We start from the raw sequence: 13,765 nt of genomic DNA on the forward strand, positions 1-13,765 counted from the left end.
CTGATAAGATTAACAGTGCACATTTTCAGATATTCCACATTTTAAAAAGGGAAAAAAAAAATTCAATGTGATTAGAACAAAGGAACTATGAAGAGGGATGCTGCGGGGGGGGGGGGGGGTGGACCCTTTTGTGCCAACCATAGAGTGCATTTCTGAGCAGAGGTAACAGCTTTTTGTTCAACACAAGGTACGATGGGCGTCAGGTACACATCGAAGGCTGAGGATCCTGACTAAGGTAGTTTAACACCTATTCACACACACATGCATGATTCCTGGGGTAGTGAACTTGGACTAGTTGAAATACATTCCTTGTTTGAAGCACCATTAAACAAAGATTTCTAGCAATGTCTCAAGATGAAAGAAAAGAGGGGCAGGGCAACGCAGGTTCAGCATCTGAAAAGGGTCCACGTGAATTAGAGATCGAGATTCAGAAGCAAAAGTCTTTATTGCTATATGCGCCATAAAAAGCAAATCCTCACCTCTGCCTATAAATAACCAGGTTGAATCCCCTCGGGAAGCGAGTTTAAAGCACATGTAAGTTCAAAGACTTTAAACCTAAGTTACAAACTTATCAGCGCTTTTCAAGGGCAGGCTCGCTGTCCTCTCATACTGGCCGATAAGATCTACACAACAAGAACTCGTGTTTTCTAAACTAACGTTTTCTGGATACAGGTTAGGAATGCCCTGGGCAGTCACACCCACAACAAATGCGTATGGGGATCATACGTCCATGGAACCGAGAAAACAATGTAAACTGTAAGAAGTTAAGGAAACCGAAGGCAAACAACGCAATAAAAAGGAAGTTAAAGTACTTCGGAGGTTAAATACCCGCCGTTGTTATGTATAAATACAAATTAAAAAGCAACCCCCAATGTATTTACTTTTAAGTCAGAGAGGTCCAGTAAAAGTGACTGTGTCGGTGCTTAAGGACTGGATTGACTGTCGGTGGGGAGGAGAGCCCAGGGCCCAGCCTGCCCACAGCAGCCACGGGGAAGGAGGGGATGGCAGATGGGAGAAGGGAGGGGGCACTCCAGTTTGGATGGGGTATCAGACCAAGCTCTCTGGTTCCCGGTCCTCATTTTTTCCCCATGAGCTCGATTCATGTGTCCTTCATTTCTCTCACTCTCACTAACCTGCAACAACCTGCCCCACCAGCTGGGCTTGTGCAAGTGCTGCCAGGTGCCCATGGCGATAACCAAGGGCACTACCTGGCTCCGACTGACAGCACTTCAGTGTGCTGCTAGATTTACACAATAAATACAAAATAAAACAACCTCCCAAACCATACCGTCACATTACAGGAGTGACGGCAGGGTGCTGCCGGTCCAGGGCGGGCTCGGTGCAGCGCGGCCAGCTGCCCCATCCCGAGGACGGCATGTGGGCAGGAGCAGCCAACCTGGGGCTGCCCTTCCCGCAGCAGGGTGGATGCAAGCTCTTGAGCAATCTGCCAAGCTCGCACTTGCCGTCAGTGGGATATACAGCAACAGGCAAGGGATTTTATTCCATATGGCTTTTCGATTCATTTGCACATCATTGTTGCAAAAGTGACAGAAAGGGGAGTTTTTCCATAAATATTCCCATTTCCTCACTCTCCCTGGAAAAAGCCATCCCTGTGGTTTCTGGAATGAGCGATGACACGGCTGTATTTCTCATCCGCTAAGTTGGAAAGTTTAGGGCCCTGTCCCACAAACATTTCTGCATATGCACAGCTTAAATCATGCAAGCAGTCTCACTGGCTTAAAAGGGAACACATTGCACAAGTACAGTGACGCACACACAAGTGTTTACAGAATTCAGGACTAAAATGAGTGACCAGGTGTAAACCTCTAGCTTGGATTTGAGCCGTAGGAGAAAAATAAAAAGGGGCGATTTTCACAGCATATTTACACTTACACTTCTTTAAGAAGCGATTCTGTTGTATATACTTCAAGCAGGTCATTTAAAAAACCGCACAGACGTAGAAGAACGGTATCAGAAGTCGTTTGATCTCCCACCAGGGCAGTTGCCGACCGAATCGCTCCCAACGTTCGCCGTCAGGAAGCCAGAATCCCTCAGCTGAGCCGCTTCCCAGAGGAGGAAGCGTGTCCGAGGCAAGTCCCGGCGCTGGAGATTGCTGGAGGAGGAATGTGGAGTCGAGAGCAGCAGGTCAAACCATTGTCCTGAAACCCAGAAAGCAAGTGGCAGAAAAAAGAAAGAGACTGCTGAGCTCGCTGCACGAGTATCAGGCTGGATTGGTACAGCTAGGGCAATTTGTGCGTGCACTTTCAGCCTTATTCTCCAAAATACTGTGATCCTTCATTAGACAAAGTGTTGCTTGTCCTCAATAACCCTTGGAAAAGAAAGTCTAGCGTGGTGCTTTCTTGGTGAAGGGCAGAGCAAAGTTATTTTCTCCTCTTAATATTCGGTCACCAGAGCCAGCTCCGGTGTCAGGTTAACAGTGATGTTCTTATACAAGGCGTCGTATGTGACGTTTGGAAAGTAGTTCAAGTTATTGAGGCCATCCAGGGCTTGCCTTTCTTTCGACTTTCTCAGCAAGGCGTACCTGTGCAACGAGAACCAGAGGCCAGAGTCACTTCCACGTGTCCCACAGAGCCCTGCAAAGTCCACCCAAGATGACTAAAGCACCTTTAAAATGGCCAGTCCCATCAGCAGCTACAAAACAACAAATTTCTGAGCCCGTAAGAAAGATGACTGTCATTTGTTTCTATACTCCTGGCAGGCAAACATCCCAGACCTCACAAAATTATAGTCCACCGCTTGATGAAGAGCAAAATGCTCTCTGTGCTACCGGGCAGCCCTGCAAGCACCCAGCAGTCAAAACAGCCTGTAACCCCTGCCCAAAGCTTGCGGGTCCCAATCCCAGGAGGGGGCTGAGCTCAGGGGGTCCTGCCAAGCCCTCACCAGTACGTTTTGGCAGGAGAAAAGCAGCTGATGAGCGATGTGGTCCTTTCCATTTTTAAGAAACTGGGCGACAAACAAGAGAAGAACTAATGGTTTTAGTCCGAGGGATGGGAGACAAGGAAGTAAAACTAGAAGAATGATGGTTTGGGGCAGGAAACTGCAGCTGGTGCACAAAAACAGCCTCAACCAAATTTAGGGGCAGTACGATGAGATATAAGGGCTAAGGTGGGAAGGAAAAAATGAAACGTGTAAGTAGAAACATCTTGCCAGGCCAGGACACTGACTTTCTGGGGGCCTGGCAACACTGGGGCAAGCGGGAGCCGGGCTGGGACCTGGGGACAGAAAAAGCAAGAGGGAAGGGGTATGCCAGGATGAAGAGGAAGACTGGGTCAAAGCAGAGAGGAAAGTGCCAAAACTGGCTTCAAAGAGGTCACAGCATCAGGATACAGGCAGGACGCTTAGTGTCGTGATGAACACTTTCCTTCTCCACAGTGAAAAGTGTCGGGTCCCCCTGCTCGGGTCGGAGAAGCAGCAGGGCTTTCAGATGGCTCCCGGCTGGGGTCAGGAGGAGACCAGGGAAGCGTTACGAACAAGAGCTCAATCCCACTGCACTCCCAGCCTTCCACGCTTCAAGGGTTTGACTAAATATGGCTTTTTAAGCCCAGACTTCTCTTTTTCAAGAGTGAAATGAGAGAAGCATCTCTTACTGGATGCATTCTGTCCGACAGAGAAATGAAAACTAGGGCTAAAGATGACATAACCTCAAATGGAAACTCACCCAAAAATTAGTCTTCCGTAAAGAGAGACCAGCAGACAGCTCAAATGGTATCTGCAACACAAACCCTCCTTGCTGCCCCTTCTGCCAGCAGCGGCCAGGAGCCCCTCTGCAGAACAGAGCTTGCACTGCCCAGCAGCTCGTCACCTGCAAGTGTTAATTCCTGCAGTTGTTTGTGAAAAAGGTATTTCTCTGGTTTTCTGTTGCATAGTTTTCAGAAGACTCAAATTCCATCAAGGTCCCCTGGCAAAAGCAGCCATTCGACCAACCCTCATACTCCCTGAAACAACCCTGGCTCCTGGAGGAAGGGGTTGGAGCCCTCCTGGAAAGCGCCAGGGAGAACTTAGCTTTTTGAGAAAAAACACAAAGTGTCCACTACTGAATAACAACACTGCAGGGGGACGTTGCTTCTGCAACAGCAACTGCCTTCACAGCGCAAACCCAGGCTGTTGCTACCAGACTTTTTTAGTGTTCCCAGGGACACCTGATGCTTTAGCAGCCACACACCAGGAAAGCCCCCACTCTCTGCCTTCTGCAGGCTGAGCAATGCCTCCTTCAACACTTAGATCAGGCTCTTTTAGAAACATAGAAGCTTCTCTGGCATCTGGCATTAGCCACCCCTTTAGGAACATCCCCCTGGAGATACAGGACAGGCCCCAGCCTGCCATGCTGACAACCCCCTCTTTTGGATGGCATCCAAGCAGCTACAGCCACAACACAAGGACCCCTCATCCTAGGGATGCGGGGTATAAAATGTAGGGATGGAGGAATCCAGGCAGTGTCCTGCCTCCATCTCCCCGCAGTTAGTTTGCTTCATAAGTTAAAGCTGTTTGCCCTCAAACAGCTGCAGGGTGCTTTGTACATGGTACAGACTCTTTGTGAAGGGATTTGGGATTCTTAAAAAAAAAAAATTTACTCGCCTTCCTAGGAACTGCACTTCTCCCCGATGATGGTGGGGAATTGATTTGTATTTCCCTGTGTCTCCTTCTGGTCGAGTCACCGAGTAGCCTGCATACTGCACTCTACATTAGAAAGGGAAGAAATAAAATAAATTAAAAAAAAAAAACCCAGCCGTTGCATTTGCTGTGCCGTCAGCGCTTGCCAGGGCTGCAGAGTCAGTGCGCTTGGGGCTCCTACAGCAGCTTTGACTTTCCACCCAGCAGATAAGCTATGCAAACCTCCCCGCTCCAGGCTGGGCTCCAGGTAAGCCCCAGGGCACTCAGCACCTCAAGGCTTCAGAAGCTCAGCCGAGATCAGTTTGAGCTCAGCAGCGTGCGATATTGCACACAAAGCCAGTAATTTCCCAACCCGCGCTTCTCTGTTGGCTTCTGACCTACTGCCTGCGCAGGCTGGAGCGGAACCTGTTCCCACCGAGGCACCGCAGCCAGGCTGGCTCTTCCCCAGCCCGGTGAAATGGGCGCAGCAGGCCCAGTGCCAGCTGCAGAGGTGACAACGCTTCCCCCCGCAGCACGTGCAAAGCTTGACTCGCAGAACCATCAGAAGCGGAGTTCAGAGACGCTGAGGCTGAGCCCGTACCTGTTCCAGAGGTCGTCGTCTTCACCGCCCCAGCCCCAGAAGGCGTTAGGGAAACCATTGATCTTCTGAAACTGCTCGACCGTCAGGCCACTCACCCCGCCAAAGAACTCGTTGTAAGGGAGCCTAAGCAGGAGAGAAGGGGTTAGGGCAGAGCCTGCCAGCGCTGCAGCTCTCCCGATTGCAGTGGGGAAAGCCTGGGCTGTGAGGATGCTTTCTTCTATTCCCCTCTCACGTTCACTTTGCACAAAGCCTGAGAAGCAAACCAAGATTCATCTTCTGCCTTTTAAAAAAAAAAAAAAAAAAAAGAAATAACCTAACACTGGCTCCTTAGCTATTATTGTAGTGCAGAGGAAGAACAGTGCTTACAGATACATGTACTTATCCAGCTTGGCTGCAAAGTGCCTCGGCATCTGTCCACACCCATAATAGTTACGGTCATTTTCTGGTATGTGGTCCACGTCGTGAAAGATGAGACAGTCCCAGTCCAAGTCCTTCATTGCTTCCCGAAAGCCAACATTGAAGAGCATGGCACGGTTAAAGGGTTGGTTTCCAGCCTAGGAGGGATAAAGTTCCTTCTCAAGGGGAGCCCCGTGCAGTTCCTGCTCCACATGTGCATTCTCAGTCTTGTCTAGAAAAACTGCAGAGGGCAACCAGCTCCCACATCGGTGCCGCAAAAGGAATGATGTGTTGGAACAGACAGACTAGTGAGATCAACCAAGACTTAAATATTCAATTCACTGTGCAGGAGCAAAAATAAAGATGCTAAAGTCTTATTACTCAGACATTTGGAAAAAAACCAATTTTGATCAATAAGATAGAGCTAAATATGGAGGTACATTTACTGGGTGGATGAAGCCAGATAGCTTAAGTGACAGGTTCACATACACATCAAATGACAGTCTTATGTTTTACATTCATGAAAGTCTTCTAGATACTGCCCAGACAAGAAATGCATAATTCTGGTCAGGCCATTCCTGTGCCTAGGGGATGCTCCCCGGAACTACTAGAGATATACAAAAATAACGAAGCATTATTTAAACTTCAAATACTTGTTTCAAAGTTGTCTTTTTTTTAAAGTATCTCCTCCAATAAAGAATTTGTATAAGAAATTGAATCTCTACTTTATTTTTTAGATAAAACCAGCCATTTTTGGGCACACCTCTCAGCTGTGCCACTTTTAGGCAGAATGGGACAACTTAAACATTGCAACATGAACCCCAAACCATTAAATGATGTGATCTGGTAGGTAAATGCCTTGGGACACAGAGCAGAGCTACGCTTGTAGCTTTGGCTGCGGCTGAAGCTCCGGCAGACCCATTTCTAGTGCAGCATGTCCGTGCCCCAGCAGCTGCTGCCCCCACCGCCCCAGGGCTCACTCACTTGTTCCACAACGTAAAAGGCGAACTGTAAACGTTGCCGCTGCAGCATGGGGATAAGGTGTCTGAAGAGGACGGGAAGATGCTCATACCGATTGCGGAATGGGATCAGGATCGCCACCTGATGGGGAGAGGACACAGCTCTTACTGCACTGCACCACCGGCTCCGGCCGCTGACGGACCCCTGGGCTGGAGAGCAGAACTGGCTGGTGTAATGAGGGGGAGCAGCACTAAACACGGTGTCTCGGCTCTCACATGTAGGGCTGAGCAGCCTGAAACCCTTCCAAGCCCCACAACGTGGATTTCCTATTCACTTTTTGGGGAATTGTTGCTTTGGGGAAATTCAATGTAACCTTGAGTGGGAGGGGGACCCGCAGCCCCCACCCTCACTGCCTCTGCCCAGTGCTGGGGACAACAGGAGTGGGGCCAGGCCCTGCTACCACGCTGCCCTAAGCCACCTTGCTCTGGGGACAGGAGTCCCCAGCAGTGCCACCTTGCCTCTCTGGGTCACATCCTACCCCAGACAAGGCGGCAGGGTGAGTGGGAGGCTCAGCAGCTGGGGAGCAGGCAGGCAAGCTCCCTGCCTCAGCAGTCTGTGCAGAAGCTCAGAGCTGACTCATGCATCACTAAAGCAGGCCTTGAGCTCAGCATTTCTCCTCCAGGCACTGCAGCCCCACACTTCAGAGATCCTTATATTCATTACTCTGGAGCTGCAGCACATCAGAGACGTTCCCGTTAAGGTCTTCCCACCACCCACCCGGGACCCTACGTCCCCCCCATGCTCAGCAGGGACACAGGGCTCGCCGGCTGTCCAGCTACCTTCCAGCGAGGCAGGCAGTCGCTCGGCTTCCAGTGGCCTCCCAACTTGATGGAAGGGTCTTTTGAGAAGAACTGGTGGATATCCTCCATCGTGATCTCACTCATATTTACATCAATGGGGCCCTCTGCAGAGACAGCGGGGAGAAGCAGAGGAGGGGGTCAGGAACCGCTGTGGCCCTGAGGCAGCTCGACACAGTGCTCTACTGCATCCCTGCCCTTTATCCCCAGCACTGAATGCAGGCAGCCTCTTCTTTTACCCAAGCACCAATAAAAACGATTAGGAAATGCTGCTGGCATGGCTTTTAACATCTCCATCTCCTCGGCAGCTGGGTTCTGTTCAGCCTTTGTGGCCGCTGTTGGATGCGGCTCTCCATCAGAGACCCGCACTGGCTGGGGCACCCCTCTACTCCTCCATACAGGTTTCCAGCAGACACAAAACCCCACACCTCAGCAGAGAGCGCTTTCCCCTTTTTAGAAAACATTTACCCCCAAAAGCCCAATTTTCCACTGCAGTATCGCTTTGGTGGAAGCATTTCTCCTGGCTGCAGCCCCCCTGGGGCGGTCCAGCCTGTCTCCCGCACCAGCCCCTGTCCAGTTGCACCCAGCACAGCTCGGGGCTGGGACCGGCAGCGCTGCCAAGGGGCAAGGGAGCCACCCCGCCACCGCTGCCCCTGGAAAAGGGCTGGCCAAGCCTTTTCACCAGCTCCCAGCGCACAATCCCTCTTTTGTTTGCTTTTGCCAAGTGATGGGCTCCTGCTTCGGCAGGGAGACGTGCCTCCAACGTAGCAGGGATTAATTTGTGTGAGTGGGTAAACAATGATTTCCCAGGAGAGGACCGGGCTCCAAACAGCGCTCCCATTCATCCCCAGGTGCCCGGCGGGGAAAGGTGCAATGCCGGCGAGCTGAGGAACGCCAAGATGTGCCCTCCACAGCCACAGGGAGCAGGAGAGGGGCACGGGGCCATTGGGATGCTACTCACTCATAGAAGGGAGCCTCTCGGGACAGGTGTGGTTGGGAAAGTAGGTAAAGTCTTCAGGAAGAAATGTTGTGGCTTGCAGAAAGGTGTCATTGTGGTTCAGATCAAGAGGATAATCTGGGGAATGGGAAAAAAAAAGGATAGAGAAAAGTTTACACTTGAGCCGCAGGTCTTTGTTATTTCTAGCCACGTCCCCGTGCCGCTGTGAGCAGACTCCAAAGCCACCTATGGCTGAGGATGTCCCCATGCAGCATGAGCTCTAGACTTGCAACCAAGCTGGGTGCTCACCCCCATCCTGGGGCAGGCGGCTGCAGAAGCCCCGGCTGCCTTAGACAATGCCACACCAAAGAAACCTTCGTGTTTTCTGGCCAAAGGAAGAATTTTGAGTGTCACCTTTAGGTATCACAAACAGCTCAAAGTGAAGGAGCACATGGCCCTTGGAAGGAAAAGCTACTTAGCACCTTGTCCCTGAAGGACCACGGCACAGCGAGAGGGGACATGCTCCTCCAGCGGGTCCTTTCCTAACAGGCTCAGAGAGGTAAGTCCCCAGGCAGGTCCCCAGGCCAGCAAGGGCCATCAGTGCAGCAGCCCGCACACGGAAATCCTGCCTCACGTCCTCCTCAAAGGATCAATAAAAACTATCACGTTACACAAACCCTTTCCTCCAGTTTGCACTGTGCAAGAGCAGAGGAGCCTCCGCGCCCCAGCACAGCACATTTCTCCAGTCCCCTCATTCCCCTGCATCTTTTGCCTCCTGGGTAAAACCCCTCCAGCCTGTTACACCTGTGGATGTTTTAAGGAGGTTTTTATAAAACCACGAACTTCTGCTTTCTACAGTACAGTCACGAGCTTTGCGTAAGGCAACGTTAGCCAAGCGTGACCTTTATTTTAGGCACTAGAAAAAGTCTCCTGCCTGTAATAAGGCATCAGCTGTTACAGGAGGATGCTGCCTCTCCACTTTCTCCGAGCATCAGATGCTTAGCGGAGGGTTGGCCTTTTGGTCCCACAGCACCCAGGGCACCAGCACCAACCCCACACCCCACAGAGGTCCTGGAAAGTGGCCATTTAGGGCTGAGCCACCCGGTCCCATCACAGCTGGGACCTACCAGGATGAGAAGGTCTCATCCTTTCCAATTACCTTACTATGCACGAGCATTCCTGCAGCAGCTAGCTGCAGAAGCACGCCATGGGGCTGACATTCACCGTGCTGATTCAAAGCAAGAGCAGCCCTAGTTTCTCATGAGCACAGTACAAACCAGCTGGTATTCAGGCACCCAGAGACAAAAGAAGGTGTAGTGTCCCGCCCGCCACCCCCCAAGAGCTGTCCAAGCAGCTCTGCAAAGCCCTGGACACAAGGGTTGCAAGTGATCCATCAGCAAACAGTCGATTTACAGTAGGTAGCCAGATTTTTAAGTTATTTTACTGAACCCAGTGTGAAATTCAGATTTTTTTTTTTTTTAAACCAGCAGCTATAACATTTCAAATTAAGCATACATTTAGTTTCAAGAACATACTGATAGTAAAAAGGTTTCACACATTTTATCCCAACAGCAATTTAATAAGCCCAGAATTACAATGCAGGGAACTGAATGAATTGGCTAAGATGAAGAGTTAAGAATCTAAGTCATACTTAAGGATAGGGACATTTAAGTAATTGCATAAGCACAGTATATTCTCCATAGCAGAAAGGCTGCATCTAATAACCACATAAGTGATATATCAAGAAAAAATAATCTAGTGACAATTTTATCTATTAAAGCAAAGCAGGGAGGGCTGCCTTTACCTGCAAGGTCAAAATCTTTCATTTAAATCAATTGGGACGAGTCATTGCTGGCCTGATAGTTCAGCTTGCTGTATTGTGCTAGTACCTACCATCACATCATTAATACTGTTTATCCACTCAAATAAGTGGTACCCAAACTATCTCAGACTCAAGATGGACTTGTAAACAGAACCTAAGGGCTTTTCAAGTATGACATATTATTTTGGATGCTTGATACTGCTCTAAATTTTAATAACCCATTTCCATTAAACTCCTATCACCAGAGCACGCTCTCAATACTTAGTCCACCTGACAATGCACAGTGAAGCTCCACTCCCCTTTTTTGCATGAAGGGCTGCCTTTTTTGCTTGCAGAAGCACAGAAGGGACCCCTCTCGGCTCACCGAACAGGAAACCTATTATTGCATCTGTTAGCAAATGCTGAAAAAGTTATAAATTACTTCCTTATTTTAATACAAGAGGAAAAAAGCGCCAAGGGCAAAGAATAAATGCAAATGGATGGGGACAAGCACACTGTGCTTGCAGCAGACCACCCTGCGCTTGGTCACCTTGCCATTCAGGGTGGCATATCGCATTTTTAAGGAATCTGCCCAGAAATTAAAGCCCCAGGTCCCAGGAGGACACACACACGAGGCAGCACTGCACAAAGAACTGCTCCCCCAGCCCCTTGCTGGGGCACGCGTCATGTGCAGGAGAGGTTGCAGCTCAGAAAGCATCACCAGCCTCCTACTTCCCAGTGCTCCCATGTGGCTGGAGCAGGCACGACCAGAGAGGGGCCACAGGGTCTTCTACCGCCCAAATTGGTTTGTGACCTGTGCCAGCTCACCCCGGGCAGCAGCATCCCTGCCCCTGCTCCTCACGCCTCTCCCGGGAAGAGGGGAAGGGATGGAGGGGTGTGACACCCACTGTAGGATGGGGGCAGGATTGCCCAGGAGCTGCTCCCAGCACCTCTGAGTCACGATGGGGATGGGTCAAGGCCTTTGCTGGGTCCCTCCTTGAAGCCGTACCAGGCGGGTTTGCTCTCCCGGTTGTCACACTGCTGCACTGCCCGCAGCGGCGTGGGGAGCATGCACTAACCAGGCAGTGCCACCCTCCCAGATCCCACCAAGGCGCCCAAAAACAGAGCCAGGGAGGGAAGATACTGATCCTGGTGTTAACATAATCCTTGTGGCCACAGCGCCACATGCCTTCCAGATGTCACTGTCGTCATGTGTCTGCTCTGACCTGCCAGCTACAGAAGGTCGCCCAAGGATGGTGCATAGCGCTTGTGTATGTTAAAACCATTCTCGTGGCCCGAGCTCTCAGGGCAGGAGGGGTATCAGCCCATGCCTGCGGAGCTGGGATGGATACGAGGCCTGAGCAAAGCCAGTTATTTCAGTAGCAGCGGTACCGGTATCGCTGACACTAATGTGGTAACCATTTCCCTGTCTGCTGCAGGCAGCAGGAGCACACAGCAGATTTCTGGAGGGCTCGGAGCCCTGAGGGCCAGGACCACAGCGGGACGGAGGCTCTCATCACCACAAGCAGCAGCGGAGCATCTAAACCCTCCTCCCTTCGGGGGATCAGCTACTTCCTCACCCTGTGTCTGCTTTACTTGATGTTTCTAGCCTTAAAAATGGCCCGGGCTGGCAGCCCCAGCCGGCTTCAGTGGGGAGAGGAGGTGACCCAGGGTGTCGATCTCTTGTGCAAGTTGGTAATTCCCCTCCCATGCCCAACCCCAGCCAGAGTACAACTGAACTGGCAGCTGCACCACCCACTCCTCAGTGGGCTGGGCAGCAAGGACACGGCTTGTATTTTTTAAGGAAATAATCTTGCCTTGTAAAACTCTGTCAGCCCCTGCCGATGAACCCTTGCAGCAGAGGAGCTGAGCTGAGCTCCCCGGCACCGCCGCAGCCTGATGCCAACCGCACCAGCGTGAGGCACCAGTGGCATGTCAGCAGGGAAGGTACACACTCGGTGTCACACTAGCCCAAAGGCAATGCCTCACCTTTGCTTACACACAGCCATGTGCATTTACGTTTCGCTGTACCATATTTACACCAAAAATTGTAACCCTGTTATCAGCTTTATATTACGGATGATGAACAGCCTGGGAGTGGGAGCCTGCAACTCCGCTCCCTGCATTCTGCCCAAAGTTCAATATATTATTTGTGGCAGATCTCCAGCCAAGTCATCTCAGTTCATCCTTGCATGGGAAGAGTGAAGCTTATGAGCACAGGCTCCTCCACATGCACGCAGCCAGGGCTCTGCGCACGCGTGTGCCTGGGAAGTTATTTTTTTAAATATGAAACCTGATCCTTGTGTTGAATTTGAAAGTGTTTACCCTCAGACTGGTTGAAGCTAACAAGTTGAATTCCTGGAAAGCAAAGAGGTTTTCAGCTCAACATCCCACCATTTGAGACTTTTCAGGATTTTAACCCCTTATACAAACTAGAAGCATTTGAATTTTTTATATATATATAAAAATATATATAAAAATGAATGTAATTTTTATATATATAGTGTATATATACACACAGCAATTCTATATATAATATGTATTTTTATGTCATATATATTTTTTATATATAAAAAATTAAAAAAAAGAAGCCAATTAATCAAAATTCCCACCCTGCATTTACCAGCATAAATTAATTCCTTCAAGTGAGAGTGGTTCAGGTCAACTCGATTTCCCATGGAAATGGAGCCTTTGATCAAAACGACAGTTGATCAAAACGACAGTTATTCAAGAAATACCTGAATCATTCACGCTGCTGTTCCTTTTGGCATAGGCACTGCGGACCACCTGCTCGTACACCTGAGCTCCTATTGTTCGCATGTTTTCACGAATCATGATGCCTTGGGCTTGCATCATGAAGAGGTAGGTGTTCACTGCAAGGGAGGAAAAAAAAAAAAAAGAAAAGGAGTATTTCCATGAGCATCAGCTTTTGTAGGAAAAAGAAATAGGAGTCTTTTGGAACCATTCCCAGCTTTCTGCTTGGTTTCAGCTCCCTCCTGGCAGGAGGATCCCCGGGTCGCACGTGCCTCAGTTGCCCGACGGGAGCTGGGAAGGGCACAGAGTCGAGAAGCGGAGGCGTAAGGCACGTTTGGAAACCCGTCTGGTTAATAAAGGGAACGTACCCAGCTAGACCTGACAATGCAGACTGTAATGAAGCATTGCAGCTTAAACAACAGTATCTTTTGCTGCCTAAGTAGGGAGGCTTAATTAGGAAATATTATTATAACAACAGGGAACTAAGCTGCACACCTGGAGAACGGCGTTCATTCCTAGACTGCAGCACCAAGGGTTGACACTTGCTGGGCAGAGGTACCTCAATGGGCACCGCAAAAAACATCCCACTGCCAGTCTCTGAGCCCACCGGCAATCTATACGTCCCAGAGCAAGCAGCATTTTGCAGCACAAGCCCCCTGGGTCTCCGGCGCCAGCCCCCCCAGCCAGGTTTCTTCCCCCCCTCCTTTCCCGCTGACCCCGTGCCCTGGCATCGCTCAGGCAGAGCCTGCTTAGGTTTCAGTTTAAGTTGACACCCGGCACTGGCAGAGACGGGCCCCAAAGAAAACAGCAGCAAGCACGGCCCTGCATCACCAGCAGCGGCTGGGGGG

General features: G+C 50.3%; 1 protein-coding gene across 1 annotated transcript in view; it reads right to left on the minus strand.

Annotated features, from left to right (window-relative positions):
• Window positions 1–2,157: 2,157 nt before the first annotated feature.
• The window catches only part of B4GALT5 (beta-1,4-galactosyltransferase 5), a 44,240-nt gene continuing 32,632 nt past the window's right edge, over window positions 2,158–13,765 (minus strand). The window contains exons 2-9 of the mRNA XM_019472964.1: window positions 12,902–13,059; window positions 8,387–8,500; window positions 7,408–7,532; window positions 6,593–6,709; window positions 5,579–5,766; window positions 5,213–5,335; window positions 4,597–4,698; window positions 2,158–2,542 (exon numbers count right to left, since the gene is read on the minus strand). Of these exons, the coding sequence (XP_019328509.1) occupies window positions 2,395–2,542; window positions 4,597–4,698; window positions 5,213–5,335; window positions 5,579–5,766; window positions 6,593–6,709; window positions 7,408–7,532; window positions 8,387–8,500; window positions 12,902–13,059 (1,075 nt within the window). The 3' untranslated portion in view covers window positions 2,158–2,394. The remainder of the gene's footprint in view (window positions 2,543–4,596; window positions 4,699–5,212; window positions 5,336–5,578; window positions 5,767–6,592; window positions 6,710–7,407; window positions 7,533–8,386; window positions 8,501–12,901; window positions 13,060–13,765) is intronic.

Source organism: Aptenodytes forsteri, unplaced genomic scaffold (genome assembly GCF_000699145.1).
Source record: "Aptenodytes forsteri isolate BGI_AS27 unplaced genomic scaffold, ASM69914v1 Scaffold374, whole genome shotgun sequence".
Classification (NCBI taxonomy): domain Eukaryota; kingdom Metazoa; phylum Chordata; class Aves; order Sphenisciformes; family Spheniscidae; genus Aptenodytes; species Aptenodytes forsteri.